The 22,999-nt window shown below is 43.1% G+C and overlaps 2 protein-coding genes across 7 annotated transcripts in view; both read right to left on the reverse strand.

Moving 5' to 3' along the window:
- GPRASP2 (G protein-coupled receptor associated sorting protein 2) overlaps positions 1-3,274 on the reverse strand; it is a 77,249-nt gene extending 73,975 nt beyond the window's left edge. For both annotated transcript variants that reach the window (XM_035725469.1, XM_035725468.1), the window contains exon 1: positions 3,062-3,274. The gene's annotated coding sequence lies outside the window, so the exon portion shown is untranslated. The remainder of the gene's footprint in view (positions 1-3,061) is intronic.
- A 1,991-nt stretch (positions 3,275-5,265) lies between these two features.
- The window catches only part of GPRASP1 (G protein-coupled receptor associated sorting protein 1), a 43,933-nt gene continuing 26,199 nt past the window's right edge, over positions 5,266-22,999 (reverse strand). Inside the window, exons 2-6 of one of the 5 annotated variants that reach the window (XM_027607756.2) lie at positions 11,270-11,334; positions 10,671-10,746; positions 10,427-10,531; positions 10,251-10,333; positions 5,266-9,942 (exon numbers count right to left, since the gene is read on the reverse strand). In XM_027607756.2, the coding sequence (XP_027463557.1) occupies positions 5,441-9,622 (4,182 nt within the window). In that variant the 5' untranslated portion in view covers positions 9,623-9,942; positions 10,251-10,333; positions 10,427-10,531; positions 10,671-10,746; positions 11,270-11,334 and the 3' untranslated portion in view covers positions 5,266-5,440. Of the gene's footprint in view, positions 9,943-10,250; positions 10,334-10,426; positions 10,532-10,670; positions 10,747-11,269; positions 11,360-22,999 lie in introns of those variants that run through there. The other 4 variants (XM_027607757.2, XM_027607755.2, XM_027607759.2 and 1 more) reach the window with 4 other exon arrangements.

Genomic DNA, 22,999 nt, shown 5'->3' on the forward strand with positions numbered 1-22,999 from the left:
GGATGTTAACTAACCTATTTGTGCTAATCACTTCACAATATATATGTATATAATCACATTGTACACCTTAAACTTGCACAATGTTGTCAATTATATCTCAATAAATGTGGAAAAAATTTTGAAAAATTTAAAATAAAAGTAATCTTACCTTCCAACCTTACAACAAACTTTTACACATTTAAATGTATATGAAAAGTATTTACTTTTAAATTCAATTTAATTGACCTTCTGATTTTGATTTTAATTTCCTATAGGTGCACATACAGTAAGAGAATCCAATGGATAATATTATTTTATTTCCTTTGATGTTGCTATCTCCCTGTACAAATTAGTAAACTGACATTCTGGATTCTATATAAGCCTTGTAATTTTGTTAATTATGAGCTCACCCTATATAAATGGATCCTACTTTTTTTTTGTATGAGGAAATTCAGCTTCTGAGCTGGTATGGTTGAGGTACAGATATTGTGGATTCTTTAAAATGTCATCTAGGTAATGAGCACCATCATGAAAGTCTTCATAAAAGACAACGAGCTGGCTTTGGCAACACAGAGACATATTCTTTGACCTGGCCAATACACTTTCCATTTTGAAATTCTAAGAGTTTCAAAGGACTTATATGAGAATTTCAGTACCTCTCGGCCCCAATCAATATAATGCTATTATATTAAAGATAAGATAAAATGAGTTAAAAAAAAAGAAGAATATAGCAGGAAGGGAAGAATGAAGGGGGGGAATCGGAGGGGGAGACGAACCATGAGAGACTATGGACTCTGAGAAACAAACAGAGGGTTCTAGAGGGGAGGAGGGTGGGGGGATGGGTTAGCCTGGTGATGGGTATTAAAGAGGGCACGTACTGCATGGAGCACTGGGTGTTGTACGCAAACAATGAATCATGGAACACTACATCAAAAATTAATGATGTAATGTATGGTGATTAACATAATGATAAAAAAGATAAGATAAAATGATAAAATTAACTGGAGAGTCTGATCACATATGTGAATTGTGGATATGACATTTTAGATAACCCACAATGCTTATTATAAACTGCAATAAGCAATCCTGTATATTTCTAACACCAGACAGTATTTACCTCAGAAACATATATAAAACCAATTCTATACACTACAAAGGAGACATTAGAAATTGTTGGAGTAGGGGCAGATTATTTAATGAATGGTACTGGTATTATGTGGAAAGGATCCATTTTCCTCTACAAAACACAAGCCCCAATTCATTCTAGATAAATGACTGTTTCTTTCTCTTCATCCATTCATTCCTTTTAAAATATTTAAGATACCTAATTTTCCTGTAATTTGCTCATGTGTATTGGGGTCTAACTTTGTTTTCCCAAATGCCTAGGTAATTATTCTAACACCATTCACCAATGTGTAGAAGAGTTAACATAACAGACCTGAATTTGCTAGCCTTAGAAAGGTCTGCTTGCACAGTTGGCCCTTGGTGGGATTCTGGTAATTTATTAGCCAGAAGGATAAAGAAAACAAAAGGGAAGACCCAATTGCTAACATTAGGAATGAGAGAGGAGATATCACTAGATAGTCTACAAGTATCAAAAGGATAATAAGAAGTTGATTGACAAGGCTGTAGCGAAACAGACACTCTCATCCATTGCTGGTGGGTGTGAAAATGTGTAATACCCCTTTAGAGGGATATTTGAGAATAGCTAATAAAACTACACTGCACATGCATATCATCCATCCCCACTTCTAGGATCCACCATCCCCACTACCCCCCCACTACCTTCCCCAAGGTAGGAATCTACCCTGAAGATAGACCTCTAACCATACAAAAATACATTTGCATGAGGTTATCTGTCCAGCATTAATAATAACAGGAAAATATTGGAAATAAATGTCCACATAGTGATTGAACAAATTATGGTAGTGACACAAGGGAGTATTATTCAGCTGGAAAAAAATGAGAAAGATCTCTATGTACTGACTGGCTTCAAGTCTGTAAAATATGCAAATAAATAGATTAATGGTATTAGTAAAATTTATTTTTCCTAAATATATTTTCCTTAAAAAACCCTCTGGCATACTGTGGCTATTTCACAGTTCTGGGCTCTGACCAAAGGGGCTTAACACAAATAAGGCAGTACCACAAAGGATCGCTGTAAATCACCAAGTCTAAAGCTTTGGACAGAAAACAAAAACAAGGAAAAGAGCTAAGGTCCACAGAGGGGAACCTGTGAGACCATCCATAAACCGGTTTCTGCAGATGGTTCCTAGAAAGACCTTCCTTTAAGGCTCAAGACTGAAAAGGGAGGGACCTCAGATAGAGCAGGTAGAGCAGTGACCCTTGTATCCTTATAAGGGAAGGAGTTGTCAGGGGGGTACAATGGGGCTAGGCTCTTTCAGAACCTCATATCCAGGGCAGACCCCCAGAATGATGCTGCCTGGGATGAGATCCAGGGATCCTCTTGGGAGTTGAGAAGCTTGCTGTTATACCAATGAGAAATCCTATGTGAAGGGCCCAAAGCATCTAGGTTCCTTTCTCTTAAGTGTGTTGCCTCTCACCTTCCCTAGAGCTGGCGGGATTGAGATTAATTCGTCTCTTGCATCTCCAGGCCACTGGAGCCTTGGAGTAAGTCACTCTTGTTGCCCCCTCATCCCCCACCCAAGGGGCGAGTTGGGGTGGGGGATGAGGGGGCAACAAGAGTGACTTACTCTTGAATTTGAATGACAGACAGCAAAGAGTGAGTGCCAACTAGGTGAGAGGAAGGGAGCGGTAATGTCGGTCACAGATCCTATCAGTTCCCAACCCTGCCTTTTCAGAAAAAACGCCACTGGTGTGCAGAAATTGTCACTTCACCGTTTCCCCTCTCTGGGCCCCCGAAGCCAACTCCCTCCGTGTGTCCCCCTCCCACACCCACAAACAGAATCACTCAGAGCGGGGCGGGGAGGCTGGGAGTGGGGGAGGGGTGTTCAGAAGGCAGGAGAGAGCAGAGAGCAGGAGAGTCCGAGGCACTCCCTGCACCCGCACCTAGTCTCAGCCACCACCTCCCACCGATGCCATTTCCCGGCCCCGCACCCACCTCCTCCAACAGCAACCGCTGCTTCTCTCACGTCTTCCTCCCGCAGGATGACTTCCTGCCTCTTGAGCTCCTGGGCAAAAGACTGACCCCGGCTAAGACTCTGGCAACAGGCCGAGGGGCTGTGCCCTCTACCAACAAACGCTGTAATTCTGATCGCCCAAGAAATTCGTTTCCAGGTTAGTGCAGCATGGAGAGACACCCACCCACCCACCCACCCACCACAACGTCCTACCACTCCTCCCACGGCAGTCTGTCACTCGTCAAGTGTACGTCCTTCCTGCCCCTTTTCCGTGCTGCACACCTCTGTGTTTGCCCAAGTGAGAGCGTGGTCACGTGAGCCACCACCAGCCTCACGTGACCGCGCAGTCAGCTTGCCTGCCGCAGCCCTGCCGCACGGATGGTACAATCTTCTGTCCCTGAGGTTGAGACGCTTGCTAGAAGAATCTGAAGCTCCTGTCCTGGTGAAGATAGAGCTGAAGGAAAGCTGGATATGGAGCCAGAGCTTCCAGCCCTCGTGCTAGACCTGGGCCTTGCTCTGTTAGGACACGGGGCTGGTGAGGAATACTCGATGAGGAGTTTGGAGACGAACTGATTTTTATTATTCTGTATGATACTCGGGCGACATATTAAAACACACACACAGGGCGCCTGGGTGGCTCAGTTGGTTAAGCGACTGCCTTCGGCTCAGGTCATGATCCTGGAGTCCCGGGATCGAGTCCCACATCGGGCTCCCTGCTCAGCAGGGAGTCTGCTTCTCCCTCTGACTCTCCTCCCTCTCATGCTGTCTCTCATTCTCTCGCTCTCAAATAAATAAATAAAATCTTAAAAAAAAATAAAAAAAAATAACACACACACACACACACACACACACACACACACACACACGTCTACCTTGAAAAATATTGATGAGCAAAACAAGCATTCAAACTCCAGTGTCCACTACCAGGACGATCCCTGTTAATGCTTGTGGTTTGTGAAGGCAGGCAAAACTGCCACTTTGCCCTACTTCCATAAACCTTGAATACCAGAATTGGGTAGGAAAAGAACAAAACACCGCATTCTCAGACAAGCAAAAAATAAATGACAGCGTCACCATGTCTGTTTATTTTCCTGAAAATAATAAAATTTTGTATATTTCCTTAACCTGCACTCCCCTTCATCCCCTACCCCCCACTCAAAACAACTGTATGCCTGACTTTCACTCCTGTCTGAATATATATTACCTTTTTGAATGCGAAAAATCTGTAGTATGATTCAGGAACTTTTTGGAAATTTTAAAATTTATTCCCTTTAACTTATGTATTTTTATTTGGCAAGCTAGTTTTTTTTTTAAAATTGTAGTCTCTTACAATTATCTATTCCCTTGGTATGTTTTATATCATTACAGATTTTTCCATAATCAAATATAAGCTTGCATAAATTTGGTCCACTCACACACATTTATTTTTATAATGGAGTTATACTTTCCATGTATGATACCAGTCTTTTCTATTTCACCAAATAAACCACCAGAGCCTTTCTTATTCAATTTAAAAATCTATACATCATCACTTTTAGTGGCTGTATGGTGTTACCGTAACACTTTCCATGGGCACCACCCTGAAGAAATAGTTTTCCTCAGTTAATTTTGTCTACTTTCCCGTCTTAATCTTTTAACATTTAGGCAGTATCAAAGAAACACCTATACTTTGAGCTGCAAAATGCAACTTCTCAGCTCTTCAAAACTTACCTCATCCTCTATATCCCTTAACCACTCCAGGCTGACTGGATAACTCACTCCCATGGAAAACACCTTTTCCAACTCCATGCTTTTCTTCACACCACCCAAACTTTTTCAAATATTCCAGAGCCCCACTTAATTGGGTCCTTTTTCTCTGAGGCATGCCCTGAGTAGCAGCCCATGGTAACCCTTGCATTTAAAGTTATTAGAATAAGCTTTTTCAAGGAGCATATTATTTATGCATTAATTACCTGCATGCGTTCCTGTGTTATCTTTGCATCTATATTTTAAGTTCAAGGAGAAGGGTGACTTCTGACAACTTTAACACAACTTTATTGAAAACACAAACAAGACTCAAATAGACCTCAGTACACTAGAACAACAATCAGAAGGGTAGCTGGCTTACTTTTGATGGTTCAGTTCACTTTAACTTAAATACTAAGTTTCACAATCTGGACAAAAACACAAATATCAACAAATGTGCTTTCAGTTCTAATATTCATTTGGCATCAGAAGAATCAGCTCATACACAGTTGGGCAAAGTCAGTGTTGGCAATAAAGATACACATTACAACACAGAATCAACTATGTAATTCAAAACATTATTTAAGGAATTGTTAACTTAGGAACATAAGGACAAAGGCAAGTTATTAATCATACTAATTTTCTCGGTCTGCCTCAGGGTCCTTTTGACCATCTGTTTTGCCTTGCAGTTCCTTAGCAAATTCCTCAACTTCATGGAATGCAGAAATAAGTGACTCAAGACTGAAATCATCATCAGTGAACAACACTGACTCCTTTTTTATATTGTTACCAATATTCTCAAAAATTGCTAGAACAACTTGAATATTGTCATTTGTCTCTTTCCTGCTAAAAAGGCTCATAAATTCTGACACTGCTTCAGCACTGAGTAGTTCTTTTGTCATGACAGGATTTTCAGACAAATTCATTAGCATTTTCAGAACATGAAACCTTGTTTTGGTATTGCCCATGGCTAACAAGGAGAGAAATCCAGACATATACTTGGCAACCAGTGTGTGGTAGTCAGTAGTTGTAGTGAGATGTCTAACCATCCTTATTCCAGATAGCTGTTCAGGGGAATCTAAGCTGTAAGCAAGGGTTTCTTCACACACTTGACATACATATGTCTGAATCATGTTTAGATTTGGATAAGGTGGAGCCAGGAGAATCATATTTTCCAAAAAACTTGTCCTAACCCGGGAGGAAGGATAATTGAGCAAGGTTTCAATAAGTGAGACAACACCTGAATCCCGAATGAAATCTCGGGTAAATTGAGAAGCACTTCTCATACCCATTGCAATTTTAGATATTTCATGAATAAAAGGATCTCGGATTTTGTCCATTAATAAAAGGAGTTCTTCAAACTCTTCAGAACCAATTTTAAGCTCACATTGTATGCAGCTGCAGGACCAACTCTCAGGCTCTGCACTCTCTCGGGTTCTAAGATGCTCCCGAATTTCCCTGACTGACCTGTAGGATGGATCATACTGAAATGGGAACTCAGGTTCAGGCTGATCAGGCTGAAACAAAGATTCCTGCTCTTCCCCTTCTGAGTTAAGGTCCATGTGCTTGGGCTTTCCTCCAAACATTTCAGAGAACAGAGATGCTGCCTCTTTTGGAAATCTAAAGGGGATTGGAGATGGGAAGCCAACCCTACCCCACGGACCAGGCTTGAATTGAATAGTGACCTCTTCCCAGCTCTGGGGCCTGCGTGAGGCATCAGGCTCCTGCTCAAATGAACACTCAGACCCACGAATGGCCCTGAACACAGGCCTAGGACTGGATTCAAAATGGGCCTCATCTCCTGCCCAGAACCAGGACCCCACTATGGCCTCATCCTCCTCAGCTACTGTCCTGGTCTCACAGTTGGTCCCATACCCAGTCCTGTTATTGGCCTCATCTTTAGCACCAAACCAGGGCCCAACAACTGTCCCTTCCTCACTTTCTGGCCTGGACTCACAGGTAACAACAGTTCCAGTCTCATTCATTTCCTTCTCCCCAGACCAGAACCAGGGCTCAACAATGATCTCTTCATCATCCTCTGGCTTGGATGCACAGCTTTTCTCTGCTTCTACACTGACTTCTTTTGCAGCACAGAACCAGGATCCAAAAATGACTTCTTCTTCTGTGCTTGATCTGCTCTCTTCTACTGCCTGAGGCCCAGTCTCTATGCTGTATTCTTCTTCAGCCCAAAACCAGGACCCAACAATGATTTCCTCTTCCTCAGTCACTGGCATGGACTCGAAACTGGCTGCTGCCTCCAAGCTGGCCTCTTCTTCTGCCCAGAACCAAGACCCAACAGTGGCTTCCTCCTCTTCAGCCTCTGGACTGGATTTGTTGTAAAAGCCAGCCTCCTTCCTAATGATCTCTTCCCTGGCCCAGAACCAAGCCCCAACAATAGCTTCCTCCTCGGCTGCCAGCCTGTCCTCTTCTCTAGCCTCAGCTGCTGTCTTGAGCCTGTCCTCTTCTCCAGTCCAGAACCAAGAACCAAGAATGTCCTCTTCCTCAGTATCTGGCCTGGATTCCTCTCTGTCTGTAGCCTCCTTAATGGTTTCATCTTTCCAGAACCAGGATGTGATCATGGTCTCCTCCTCCACCAGCGGCTTGGCCTCTTCTCCAGTCCCATCATCTATACTGACCTCTTCTGTAGCCCATAACCAGGGCCCTATAATGGTCTCTGGGCTTGCGTACTTTCTGGACCAGAATGACGACTCAACAGTGTCCTGTTCCTCCTCTGGCCTAGACTTCCAGCTGCCTCCATTGGCAGTATACATGCAGGGATTGTCTTCATCCCAGAAGCAAGAATCATTATTGATCTCATCATCCCCTGTCATAAATTTGCATCTGGCACCAGCTCCATACTTCATACTGATTTCTTCTGCGGTCCCAAACCAAGATGATAGAATAACCTCTTCCTTGTCCTTCAGGCTAGACTTGTTGCTGACCTCAGTCCCCACACAAGCTTCTACTCCATCCCAGAACCATGACCCAAAAATGGGCTCTTCCTCAGCTCCTGGCATGGTGTCACAGCTGACTTTAACCCCAGAATCATTCTGGGCCTGGTTTCCAGCCCAAAACCAGGACCCGAATATTGTCTCTTCTTCATCTTCTGGACTGGTGTCTTCTCCAAACTCATCCTCTGTATTGACCTCTTTTCTATCCCAGAACCAGGGACCAATGACCTCTTCTTCCTCAGACCTTGGCCTCGATGCACAGCTGGCTCTAACATCAGCTTCTGCACTGGCCTCATCACTGACCCAAAACCAGGGCCCAAAAATGGTCTCTTCCTCAGCCTCTAGGCTGGTTTCTTCACTAGCCCAGAAGCAGGAACCAGCAATGACCTTTTCTTTATCATATGCTACCATAGATTTAGAGGTAGCTTCAGCCCCAGTTTCCATACTGGTCTTTTCCCCAGACCCAAGCACGGAATTACCAATAGACTCTTCCTCAGTCCTTGGTCTGGATTTACTGCTGGCATCAGTCCTCATACTGGCTTCTTCTTCAGTCCAGAACCAACTGCCAACAATGGACTCATCCTCCACTTGAGAACTGTACTTGACACTGGCCCCACCAACTACACTGGACTCTTCTGTAGCCCAGAACCAGTTCCCAATGAGAAACTCCTCCTCGGACTTGGCTCCTTGCTTGGCCCTGACTCTGGTCTTAGTTTTCACTTTTTCCTTTGCCATTATTCTGGTCCTGGCCTCTTTCTTGGACTTGGGCCTTGGCAAGTGATTAGCCTTTTCTCCAGGCCAGAACCAGGACTCTTTTTTGACTACATCTATAGATGCAGACACAAAATCAATGGAAGCTTCTTGCTTGGCCCTGTGCCTGGCACTGACATTGGCCCCCTTCCTGGCTCTGGGTTTGGACCTGGATTTGGCCTCCTCTCTAGCCCAGAACCAGGACTTCACATTGCCTTCACATTCAGATCCAGAACTAGACTCAGAAACTTCTTTCTTGGACCTAAACCTGGACCTGTTATTGGTCTCTTCCTTGGGCCTGGACCAGATATTAGTCTTTTCTCTGGCCCAGAGCCAGGATGTCTTAATAGATTCATCCTCAGAGCCAGAACTAGACAAAATGTAAAACTCCCGATTGATGTTGGGCCTAGACATGGCCTCTTCTCTGGCTATGTGCCTGGATCTGGCACTGGCCTTTACCCTGCCTCTAGGATGAAACTTTGTACTGACCTCTTCTCCACTCCAGAACCAGGAACTCAGAGAGGATCTGTCCACCCATCTGAAATCACACTTCTGAGGGATCTCTTGTTTGGACGTAGGCCTGGGGCACCACCAGGACCCCACATTGGTCTTCTCCTCTGACCCAAACAAAGGCTGTTTTCCTGATTGGAATTTGACCCTGGTGCCAGAAAAGGCCTCAGTGTCCTGACTGATCAGTTCCCTATCCATAGATAAGATCTTAGATTTAGCAGCTGACCCAGACTCAGTACTAACCAGTGGCCAGGCTATGGTATTGGTCTGGGACACTCCCTCTGTCTTCAACATTGTTTTATCATCAAACTCTGTCTGGGCCCATGAATGGGCTTTATCTGTGGGCCTTGACCCAGGAATTGCTTTGGCCTCATTCTTAGGATGCACCACACCTACTGCCATGGGTTCAGCTTTGGGCCTTGTACCACCTACTACCATGGCATCAGATTTAGGCCTTGCCCCAGGCATTACCTGTGCCTGGGTCCTAACCTTGGGTCTGACCACCAACAGGATTTCATTCTCTCTTTCAGCCCCACCCCCAACCTCTTCTCCAGCCTTCTTCTCAGGCTTTGCCTGGGCAGCAGGTTCAATCTCAGCCCCAGTCATGGTACAAGTTACAGAGGAAGCCCAGTTAAGTAACCCCACCCCAGTCTCAGCCTCTACCACAGATCTCTCAGTTTTGTATCTTCACACTTTTATCTTTCAGTGATTCAGGTGGTAGAGCTGGAAACAAATGTTAAGAGTCAATCACTAGTCCATCAGTCAATCAAGCTCCTTCCGAAGCCTAGCCTCGGTCAGTATCACAAAGTGCAGAAGAGGCCCAACCAAGCTGGGGGACGATGGATGTTCCTGGGTGGGTGCAGACCTGTTGAGGGTGGTGGTCAGCAGCAATTCCAACACCACCAGAGCTGCCAATGGAGGTGGATCTAAGGAAAGAGAATGACATGGGGCTTTGAATCTCTTCTAATTGTGTTGCTCCATGCAGAGATTCACACAGAGACTGGACTTTGAATGTTTACTGGGACAGTTGGACTAGTTAGAAAGTCTTCTGTCACCCTCATTTCACCCATGTTTTACCCCAGAATTTGCCACGTTACTTTGCCTGATACAAAACAGGTATGAAACTGGTAAGTGTTGGCAATGGGAGAGGTTTAGGAGCCCCAGAGTACCATAATCACTCTTGGGCCAGTGTTGATTTCCACTTCCCCATCCAAAGTTGTACCCACTCTCATACCAATCTATACAGATGTGGTGTGATTTTCCCCTCCTTTCCTTGATTCCAGTGTTGTCAAACCCTAAAGCAGCCTGGAGGCTGTCCTAGGAATAAGTAAAAATAAAGGAGAGAATGGAGCCTGACTGCTAGATAGATTAAGAGGGTGCGCTGACCTCTGATGCAAATATCTCTCTTACCATAAGAATTCCGTTTGTCTGTTTCCTGTCTCCTTGTTCCTGCTCTCAGGTCTTCTCCTTCCCTTCAGAGCCAATCCACACCTACCCCAATATTCCTAGTATCTCCTGCAGGAAATGGACAAGGGATGCTGTGGCAGTGTGCAAATCTGGCAGCAAGCAGGAGAGGTGGAGGAGGTCCCAGACCCACGAGCATCAAAGACACTTGCCATGACCTTACTCTATAGTACTCCCCTGATTTACCCACCTTCACACCAACCTCCAGAGATTTGAACCAGTCTCCTCCTCTCTCCTTTACAGAAGTGAGCAGCCTTAAAGCAGGTCTATGGACAGACACAAAGGCAAAACATTCAGGAAATAATGGTAGCAACTGAGTGCTTGGTGGACTGACCAACACCAAAGAGAAGAGTATCCATATTATCTTCTAACATTTAGGGTCCTGTTGATAGAATATTCTCATTCAATTTAGGCCCTCTGTTTCACGGTTCTGGATAACAACTCTTCCCATTATTCCCTTCTCCAATTAAAAGGATTCACCACTAGGTGTTCACACTCCTTTGTGCTGTACTACAGAAATGGGGGAAAATACACAGCACATTCCAGAAAACAGTATGTGCAGTGGCCCTTGTAATTATGACTTGTGTCTCACCCTCACCTCCTAGCCCATCTTTTCCTACCACGAATTTTCAGTGGTGAGGAAGGCAAGGGAAGTGCTTCAAAAGCTAATACAAAGGGGGATTTTAGAAGGTATTCCTGGACGCCTGACCTGTCCTGGTCCCGGTCACCCCACCCCAATTCAGCTTTCCACTCAATGGCTGCTGCCCATCCCCCCCTAGCCCCACACACCTCCAGAAATCCAGGCCATTGTCCTGCTCCTCCTTTTTCTCAAGCCTCTCCTCTACAGATGCACCCTGCGGGAGGAAACCGCCAGACCTACTGCGCAGAGAGAAGACTTTGGCTTCAACCAGATACCTGTGGGAAAGGACAGCGCCCAGGGCCCGGGACCCAACAGGCCCCTTTCCAGAATCAGGGCCCGGAGTAGCCGACGCCACCGGCCACCCGCTCCCGCCAGGTGCGCACAGAGCTCGGACGCCATCCCGCCCCCCCGCCCCGGCGGCCTCCCTGGGCGCCCCCCACCCCAGCTCCGGCTCCGCCATTTCTTCCGCAGCAGCCTCCCCCCACAGCTCTCTCCCCGCACAGGCACCGTCGACGGCGGGTCGCGGGCGCCTGGAAAGCTGGCCGCGGAGTGGCGGGAGCAGTTCGCCTCCAGAGGATCCGAGGGAGCCTCTCCGGCCAGCCCCCGGCCCGCGCCAGTCGCCGCCTCTCCTCGCCAGGGGTCCCGCGGCGCTGCGCACCTCTCTCAGGGAGGTCGCCTCCTCCTGGCCAGGCTGCCAGGGTCTGGGGTCCGGGAAGGCTGGAAGCCGGGAGACAGTGGGGGGGTCCCCCCGCCTCCCCCCACGACACCCCCACTTGCCTTCACAGGCTCAAGGTGCAGGTCGTTGGCCTCCCCCCTCCTCTCGGAGCTCCTCACTCGGACTCCCACCGCCTTGCGTGCGGCCAGAATCGCAAAGAGGCGTCCCGCCCCCCGCGCCGCTGCACCAAACTGGGCAGGGGCTGCGCAGGATGCGGCACGAAACGCTCGCGGCGAGGGTGTCGGGAAGGGGGGCGGAAGGATACGACACGAATGGGCTCGACGCCCCCTCCCCGGCCCACCCTAGTTCCGACCCAAAGGGGGCGGGGCCGGGAGGAGCCCCAGCCTAAGGGGCGGGCTCACAGCAGCGCGCCTCTGCAGACCTCCGCGGCGACCACCCCCTCATTGCTGGCCCTGCAATCTATGGGACCCGGGGAGGGTTGGCGGTGGGGGCTAGGATCCAGGGGTCGGGGGCGGCGGGGCGGGGAAGGTGCGCTGCCCGCAGCAGCGGATGGATATCAGCCGCCCCTCGGTGTGTGAGAGCCCCCAGACTGCTCAGTGTCTGTCCACTTCCCTCTCCCCCATTCTGTCCACCATCCTAACTGGAGGCCGGTGGGCCAGGGCCTGTCAGGACAGCAGGCTGCGAGGCGAAAGGCGACCTAGGGCCAGACTGCCCCGGAGGTTCTGGGGTGGGTGGCTGTCCCACGTTCTTCCTTCACTGCTTCGCGAGGCCACTGAAGGGAGGAAGATGGGAGGGGGGCCCCCACGAGGCCTCACCACTGCGCCTTTTCTAAAGGAAGGCAGATCTACACCTCTACCCCGAGAAAACCAACCACTGCTCTGCCTCCATTCTTTCTGCCACACTGCTGTTTTCCCCCCACTCAAACTGGCAACATGCTTTTGCCATTTCGCAGTCCCCACAGTTGCCCAAAGAGGGCCTTTTTTCGCCAGGCACGACCCGCACTGGGTCCTAGGATATTTCCTGTCTGTTGCCCCCATGGCCAGGGGTCGGGCTTGTCCTGGCTCTTCTTCAACTGACCTATCAAGTTTTCTCTTGCAGTCACATCCAAGCTCTCATGATCCTCGGCCGTGTGGAAACGTGGCAGGGAGTAGAACCAGCTTGGATCTCAGCCACTTGCCATACACACCTGTCTAGTTTCCCCAGCCATTCTTTGGAGGAAGGCCCCATCATGTACCTACTTCCCAAGTCAGCACCTGGTGGTTTTTGAATCCTCTGATTCCTTTACCCCTACATCCTTCCTCTAGTCTCGAGCCCTTCCTTTCTGTGCTCCACGGGGCAAACAGAGCAACGTGTTTAAGCACGTGGTTGAGCACCAACCTGCTGGTGCCCATTTTAAACCCAATTAAATGGCACTTTCACTGTGATAGGCTGAATAAAGGTCCCTCAATGATGTCCACATCCTATTCTCCAGAACCTGTAAATATGTGATGTTACAGGGCAAAGGAGAAGTAAGATGGCTGATCGAAGTGAGATTGCTCATCAGCTGAATTTAAAATAAAAATATGCTGGGTCTCTTCCTGGCCAATGTAATTACAAAAGTACTTCAGATGTGGAAGAAGTAGGCAGAAGAGTCAGTGTCACATCACAGTAGCATGAGAAAGACTGGATAGGCCATTGCTGGCTTTGAAGATGAAACAAAGCCAGGGCCCAAGGAATGCAGGCAGCTTCCAGAAGCTGGAAGAGGCAAGAAAAGCAGATTCTCCCTAGGATCCCTCAGAGAAATGAAGCCTGACCATCACCTTCATTTCAGACCAGGGAGGTCCTTTTTGTATTCCCAACATCAAGGCTGTAAGCTAATACATTTGTGTTATTTTGAGTCGCCAAGAATGTGGTAATGTGTTACAGCAGCAGTAGGAACTAAATTTACTCACCATCTTGACTTGAAAGTCCATCCCCCTTGACTTACTTTACTTGGCCTTCAACCCCTGGGAAGATCAATTCCGGGGGCTCATCTCTTACCCCTATAACCACCTTCTCCAGCAATCCCCTGTCTTTGTTTTCTAAAGAAAAGAGACTTTTGCAATGGCCTCTGAGGTTCATCTTGGACAAAGTCCCCACTTGCTGAAAATCACTGACGCTTTTGAGGATGAAAAGGGAACTATAATTTTACCATGAATTTTCATATATTTTCATTTCAGCTTTTATTTGTTTTTAAACATTTGTTGTAACTATGCAATATTTAGGTGATAAAAAACCATCTGGAGATGATTCTATACAGTATCTGGACTGACAATGGATGTCAATTATCAGAGGAGGGCTGCTTTTACTGTGCTGTTTAAATGACTTTAGCTGAACTGTGGATCATTTTTTTCTTTATTCCACAGCATACTATCTTGGGTGAATGCCAGGCTTGAAGAAGGGAGTCTGAGCTCTGCTGGGATCTGTGGGTGTGTGTGAATCTCCTTGCCTCCCTGAACTGTTCTTTCACTTTCTTAAAGTCTCTGGTGCCTTTCATTCATTCAAGAAATACACATGAATACCTTCTTTATCCTAGGCACTGGAGATATGGTAGAAACACAAATGAAAGAAATCTCTGTTCTTGTCGAAGCTACATTTACTTGTAGTTTCTATCTTATGCAATTTCTTATCCTAGAATTTTATGGTCATACCAGCATAATGTTGTCTGGTAATTCTCAAGGTGATCCAGTATTGAATTCAAGATATTTATTGACAGGGGAGTGAACCTACCACAAGCTGAGAGAGTACACTATGAAACCTTGAAATTTTGTTGGACAATTTGTTCTCATTTCATTTACTGAACAGGCCGTATGGCTGTTAAATAGTTATTAAACTGAGAAAAGTCCTCTTTTAAGCTCTGCATGTTAGCATTTTATGTGTATATATCAGATTACTTAAATGTCATCTTTAATATCAGAGAGCATATAAAGGATTGAAACAGGATGCTGACCTATGTCTTTGTGGCTGCTAAGTAATAGTCTATTTACTTCCTTCTCAAATGGATTCTGGTCTGATTACAACAGCCATAGTTTCACTCCCCAGTGTCACCACTAGCACCTGTATAACATGGACTAGCCTCTGAAATCTAAATTTCTGTAGTGTAAGTACTTGCCATTGAACTTTTGATTGCCAAGACATCCACTTCAAAAGACATCCATTATACTATATATAGAAAACTCTAAGGAGTCCAGTAAGAATGGTTAGAACTGATAAAGAAATTCAGTAAAGTCAAAGGATACAAAATCAATGTATGGAAATCTTGCATTACTATACAGCAATAATGAAGCAGCAGAAAGAGAAATTGCAAAAACAATCCCATTTACAATTGCACCAAAATAATAAGATACCCAGGAATAAACCTAACCAAAGATGTGAAAGACTTGTACTCTGAAAACTATAAAACACTGATGAAAGAAGTTGAAGACAACATGAGGAAATGGAAAGAAATTCCATGCTCATGGATTGGAAGAACAAATATTGTTAAAATGTCTATACTACCCAAAGCAATCTACACATTTGATGCAATCCTTACCAAAATACAACAGTAATCTTCACAGAACTAGAACAAACAATTCTAAAATTTGTATGTAGCCATGAAAGACCCCAAATATCCAAAGCAACCTTGAAAAGGAAAAGCAAAGCTGGAGGCCTCATAATTCTGGACTTCAAGTTATATTACAAAGCTATAGTAGTCAAAACAGTATGGTACTGGCACACAAATAGACACAGAGAGCAACAGAACAGAATAGAGAGTCCAGAAATAAACCCATAACTATATGGTCAATTAATCTTCAACAAAGGAGGCAAGATTATCCAGTGGGAAAAAGATAGTGTTTTCAAAAAATGGTGTTGGGAAAACTGGACAGCAACATGCAAAAGATAGAAACTGGATCACTTCCTTATCATATATAAAAATAAGTCCGAAATGGATTAAAGACCTAAATATGAGACCTGAAACCATAAAAATCCTAGAAGGGAACACAGGTAGTAACTTCTCTGACATCGGCCATAACAAGTTTTTTCTAGCTAGGTCTCCTAAGGCAAGGGAAACAAAAGCAAAAATAAACTATTGGGACTACATCAACATAAAAGGTTCTGCACAGCAAAGGAAACAATCAACAAAACAGAATGGGAGAAGACATTTGCAAATGACATATCCAATAATGGGTTGGTATCCAAAATAGATAAAGAACTGATACCACTCAACATCTAAAAAACAAAAAATCAATTAAAAATGGGCAGAAGACATGAACAGATGTAGAGAGCAAAATGGAGTCTCTCATGTTAAGCAGGAGTCTGTGTCAAGCAAGGGCCTGTGTCAAGCAATGATGCACATAGTTAAAGATACTGCAGCCACAAGATATTGCTGGGATCAGCATCAGCTGACACCCCAGAACTGATAACAAATAGAACCAGAGGAGGTCTGCAGGGGCCCAAGACCAATTAAATTCCTTTAAAAAAGGGAGGATTTTTGCAGCAAAATGTCAGACTCCTCAGACATGACCCCTCTATGTCTGACCACTTAAAAAAGGCAATTGCCACCAAAGTCTCTGCCCAAATGATCTCTGAACAGAACTGAGTTCCTTCACTGCTTGAACATAATAAGCAGTTAGTGCCAAGAGCTGACCTGGACTGGACCAAGACCTTATCTCAACTGCACACCCACAGACTGACTTCGTGTTTGGTTCATTAACTTCCTACACCCTTCTGTTATCTTGTTTGTTGTGTGGTTTGTCTTATGTTCTGCTCTGTGTGCTACTTAAGAAGCTAAATTTAATCACATGGTGAAATGTTACTGAGTTTGGAATCTGGAACCTGCTTTATAATTGTGATTAATTTTATCTTATGATTGAATAAAACTGACATTGTGGAAAGACACAAATTGTGTGCACCTTCATAGTGTGCTCATCATAACAGACATTTTCCCAAAAAGACATCCAGATGGCCAACAGACACATGAAAAACGCTCAACATCACTCATCATCAGGGAAATGTAAATGAAAACTACAATGCGATTTCACCTCACACCTGTCAAAATGGCTAAAATCAACAACAGAAGAAACAACATCATTTGGTGAGGATGTGAAGAAAAAGGAACCCTCAGTATTGTTGGCAGGAATTGCAAACTGGTTCAGCCACTGTGGAAAAAAGTATGGAAGTTCCTCAAAAAGTTAAAAATAGAACTACTCTACAATCCAGCAGTCTCACTACTGGCTATTTACCCAAAGAATACAAAAACACCGATTTGTAGGGGTACATGCACCCCTATGTTTATAGCAGCATTATTTACAATAACCAAAATATGGAAGCAGCCCAAGTATCCATCGGTTGATGAATGGATAGAGAAAATGTGGTATATATACAATGTAATATTATTCAGCCATAAAAAGATTGAAATCTTGCCATTTGCAATGACACGGATGGAGATAGAGAGTATAATGTTAAGCAAAATAACTCAATCAGAGAAATACCATATGATTTCACTCATAGATGTAATTTTAGAAACAAAACAAATGAGCAAAGGAAATAAAGAGAGACAAACCAAGAAACAGACTCTTAATTATAGAGAAAAAACTGATGGTTACCAGAGAAGTGGGTAGGAAGATGGGTTAGATAGGTGATGGGGATTAAGGAGTGCACTTGTGATGAGCACTGGGTGGTGTATGGAATTCTTGATTCACTAAATTGTACACCTGAAACTAATATAACACTGCATGTTAACTAACTGGAATTAAAATAAAAACTTAAAAAAAAAAGACATCCATCTTGAATAGACACGTGAGTCGGTGTATGACCCACCTACTAGCAAAACAACCAGATAAGGAACTTGGCCACTCCCATCCATGAAGTTACCTTTCAAAAATGCCCTACTGAGCCCTTGACTCATCCTACTTTTTCCGTCCCAGCCCTAATTCCTACTCTCATGCCTTAAATTAGCCATAAGGAGTGTACTTGTGGAACCCTAGGCTCCCCATCCTCAGAGCCTAATAAGGGAAGAGTCCTAGGTCTGTTCTCCCTCCCACCCCCCACCATATGCTTGGGTCCTATGGAACAACTTTAGAACAAAATAATCCTCCAAGCATTAAGCCAGGGATACAGAAGAAGCTGTGCCCCCAGTCCCACCCCCACCTTCCATATACACACATGTGAACTTTCTAACTAGCATATCCCTTACTTGTGCAGGTCAAATGATTTCCTCTTGTCTCTCTCAATCATCGGAATTATGGACCTGCTTTTTGCCCATTTAAGTTAATTTGCCTTTCTTCTGTCCTTCATGTGCCTCAGGGAAACATTCCTTCTGGGATCTCCTTTTTGTCTAAGATTGAACCAAAATCTGTGCATTCTTAGAATTTATCCATTCTCCTATCCCTGAGTTTCAGGAGCTTTACACAGGAACTCAAGTCCCTTGCATTAGGACCAAGCAAGCTGGGTTGGATTCTTGTGAAGTATCTGATGAAATTGGCTCAAGAGGCTTACGAGCCTCAGGGAAAGATCTCAGCCTGTGTCCACTACTTGAGACAAGGCACATCTAGAAAACCTGTGGGGAGGCCCGACCCAAGAATATTTTCAGGTCACATTTGGAGTGGGTTCTGCCTTAAGAGAATTTATCTTGAGGGAAAACAGAGCCAGGCACAATGACCTCAGTCCAGAAACAATGTCTTGTCATTAGGGGAGTATAGCTATTTTAATGGCCACACTGGGATTAGAACTTCTATTTTTGCCCGGTCTAGCAGACACCCTCAACTATATGTCTGTTACAACAAAGGCAGGTAAAACAAAACAAAACAAAAACAACAACAACAACAACAAAAAGCAGGTTATCCCAGAAAAATTGTTGCAGATCCATTCTGTAACACTCTGGTGTGCAGATCCCATTTATAAAGTGTAACATAAAGAGGGGAAAATATATTCCTCTACAACATGGATTTAAAGTTTAGAGTAGTACTCAGCTCTGGCATCATGAAGACTCTGAGATGAGAAAATTAGAGGGAGCATTGGAGGGACTTAAGTGTTTGTGACAGTAAAGCTTAATGTGGCAACAACACCTGGAAAAATCATGTAAAAAGCATCAAAATTCAGGACATAGAAAATACCCCTTGAGGATTTCTAGAATTAAAGGGCTGGTAAGGTTAGGTTATTAACTTCGAAGGGATAAGAAATCCTGAATTTCCACAATGTCAGCAAATACCAACAGTTAACTGAATGTCAAATTACTTTTTAAAATAGAAAAAAAAATATATAAGTCCATGGTACATTTTGTATGTTTCTCATTACCTAACCATCATTTATTGCCTCACTATGACAGGGCATCATCAATGTCTGCTTCCAGACAGCAAAAATGGGGGGAGAAAAAGAGTAGAGGTAGTCCACACACTTCTCAAAATCCTTGGTCAAGAAATGCTTACAACATTTCCACTCACATTCGATTGACTGGAATTCAATCACCATTTATTTAAAATACTGTCTGTTCACAAGCCGGGACAACTAGATATCCACATGCAGAAGAATAAAGTTGTCTCAGCCGACCAGGAATACAGTAAAACTTCCTTGACTTGATAAAGAACACCTACAAAAACCCTATAGCTAACATCATACTTAATAGTGAAAAACTTAGAAGATTTACCATTAAGATCAGGAAAAAGCCAAGGATGTCCCTTCTCACCACTCCTTTTCAACATTGTACTGGAATTCCCAGTTGATGCATTAAGACCATGAAAGAATATAAAAGGAATACAAATTGGGAAGAAGAAATATAATTGCCTTTATTTGCAGGTGATATGATTGTCTATATAGAAAACCTGAAAGAATAGACAAAAAACAATCTTGGAAGTAATAGGTGATACTAGCAAGGTTTGAGGATAGGGTTAATATACAAAAGTCAATTGCTTTCCTATATACCAGCAATGAGCAAGTGAAGCTTGAAATTAAAAACAACAATATCTTTTATATTACCACTCCAAAAAAGGACGTACATAGGTATAAATCTAACAAGTATATACAAGATCTATATGAGGAAAACTACAAAACTCTGATGAATGAAATCTCAGAAGAACTAAATAAATGGAGAGATATTCCATGTTCATGGATAGGAAGACTCAAGGTGTCAGTCCTTCCCAACCGGGTCTATAGATTCAATGCAATCCCAATCAAAATCCCAGCAAGTTATTTTATGGATATTGACAAGCTGAGACTAAAGTGTTATGAAGAGGCAAAAGACCCAAAATAGCTAACTCAATATTGAAGGAGAAGAACAGAGTCAGAGGACTGATATTACCTGACTTCAAGACTTATTATAAAGTTACAGTAATCAAGATGGTGTGATATTGACAAAAGATTGGACAAATAGATCAATGGAACAGAATAAAAAGTCCAGAAATGTATAGACATAGAGTCAATCTTTGACAAAGGGGCAAAGGCATATGATGGAGCAAAGATAGTCTTTCCAACAGATGGTGCTGGAAGAAATGAACATGCACATGCAAGAAACTGAATTTAGACACAGACCTCACACCCTTCCAAAATTAATTCGAAATGATCACAGAGCTAAATATGAAAAGGAAAACTATAAAACTCCTAGAATATAGGAGAAAATTTGATGACTTTAAGTGTAATGATAACTTTTTAAAACACTTTTATTGAGATATAACTGACATTAAAAACTGCATATATTTAATATACACAATTTGGTTAGTTTGAATGCATACACTCGTGAAACCATCATCACAAAGTAATAACATATTTATTTCCTCCAAAAGTTTACTTGTGCCCTGTTGTTGTTGTTGTTATTGTAGTTATAAGAATACATAACACAAGATCCACCTTCTTAAGAATTATAATTCTATAATACATTATAATTATAATGTATTATAAGTATACATAACACAAGATGCACCTTCTTTTTTTTTTTTTTTAAAGATTTTATTTATTTATTTGAGAGAGAGAGAATGAGAGATAGAGAGCACGAGAGGGAAGAGGGTCAGAGGGAGAAGCAGACTCCCTGCCGAGCAGGGAGCCTGATGTGGGACTCGATCCCGGGACTCCAGGATCATGACCTGAGCCGAAGGCAGTCGCTTAACCAACTGAGCCACCCAGGCGCCCCCAAGATGCACCTTCTTAACTAAATTTTAAGATTAACTAAATTATGATACTGTATCGTTAATTATAGGCATTATGTTGTACCATTCTCTAGGACATATTCATCTTGCACAATTGAAGCTTTATACATCAACAACTCCCCATTTCTCCCTCCCCCCAACCCCTGGCAACCACCACTCTATTCTCTGCATCTATGAGTTTGACAATTTTAGATATCACATACATGTGGAATCTATCACAGTCATGATGTGGAATCATGTGGTATTTGTCCTTCTGTGACTGCCTTATTTCACTTAGCACAATGTCCTACAGGTTCACCCATGTTGTCACAAATGGCAGGATTTCCTTCTCTTTTAAGGCTTAATAATATTCAATTCTAGGTATATCATATTTTCTTTATTATCCATTTGTCAATGGACATTTGGATCCAATATCTTGGATATTGTGAATAATGCTGCAATAAATAAGAGAACAGAAATCCTTTTGAGATCTTGATTTCAATTTTTTTGGATGTATAACCAGATGTGGAATTGCTAGATGATATGGTAGTATATATATATATATATATATATATATATATATATATATATATATATATTTATGTATGTATGTATGTATCTATGTATTTATTCATGTGTGTATGTTTTAGGAACCTCCATACAGTATTCTATAGTGGCTGCACCATTTTACATTGCCACCAATGATGTGTAAGTATTCCAATTTCTTCAAATCCTTGCTAATTGATTACCACTTGTGACTTTTTTTTTTTATAATAGCCATCCTAACAGGTATGAGGTAATATCTCATTTTGGTTTTGATTTGCATTTCCCTGGTGGTTAGTGATGTTGGGCACCTATTCATATAAATGTATGCCATTTGTATGTCTTCTTTTTTTATTTTTTAAATTCTTTATTTAAATTCAATTTAGTTGACACATATTATATTATTAGTTTCAGGGGTAGAATTTAGTAATTCATCAGTTGCATACAACACCCAGTGCTCATTACATTGAGTGCCCTCCTTAATGCTCATCACCCAATTATTGCTTCCCCCCACCTACCTCCCCTCCAGAAACCCTCAGTTTGTTTCCTAAAATTCAGCATCTCTTATGGTTTGCCTCCCTCTCAGTTTTCATCTTGTTTTATTTTTCCTCCCCTTCCCCTATGTTCATCTATTTTGTTTCTTAAAGTCTACATATGAGTGAAATCATATGGTATTTGTCTTTCTCTGACTGACTTATTTTGCTTAGCATAATACCCTCTAGTTCTATCCACAACATTGCAAATGGCAAGCTTTCATTCTTTTTGATGGCTGCGTAATATTCCATTGTGTGTATGTATGTATGTATGTATGTATGTGTGTGTGTGTGTGTGTGTGTGTGTGCACACATACACACACACACCACATCTTCTTTATCCATTCATCTGTTGATGGACATCTGGGCTCTTTCCATATTTTGGCTATTGTGGACATTGCTGCTACATTGGGATGCATGTGCCCTCTTTGAATAACTATGTTTTGTATCCTTCAGATAAATACCCAGTAGTGCAATTGCTGGGTCGTAGGGTAGCTCTTTTTTTAACGTTCTGATGAACCTCCATACTGTTTTCCAGAGTGGCTGCACCAGTTTGCATTCCCAACAGTGTAAGAGGGTAGAGAAATGTCTATTCAAGCCCTTTGCCTATTTTTCATTTTTTTTCTTCTTTCTTTTTCTTTTTCTTTTTTTTTTTTTTTTGCTATTGAGTTGTGGGAATTCCTTATATATTTTGGGTATTAGCCCCCTAGATATATGGTTTGTCAACATTTTCTCTCATTCTGTAGTTCGCCTTTTCATTCTGTTATTTCCTTTGTGGTGCATAAGCTTTTTATTCTGATGTAGTGTCATTTGTCTATTCTTGCTTTTGTTGCATGTGGCTTTGGTGTTATATCCAAGAAATCACTTCCAAGAACAATATCAAGAAGACTTTCTCCTATGCTTTTGTCTAGGAATTTTACAGTTTCAGGTCACATGTTTGAAGTCTTTAATCCATCTTGAATTGATTTTTGTGTATGTTAGGACTCTAACATATCTATTTTGGAGGACACAATT

Source organism: Zalophus californianus, chromosome X (genome assembly GCF_009762305.2).
Source record: "Zalophus californianus isolate mZalCal1 chromosome X, mZalCal1.pri.v2, whole genome shotgun sequence".
Classification (NCBI taxonomy): Eukaryota; Metazoa; Chordata; class Mammalia; order Carnivora; family Otariidae; genus Zalophus; species Zalophus californianus.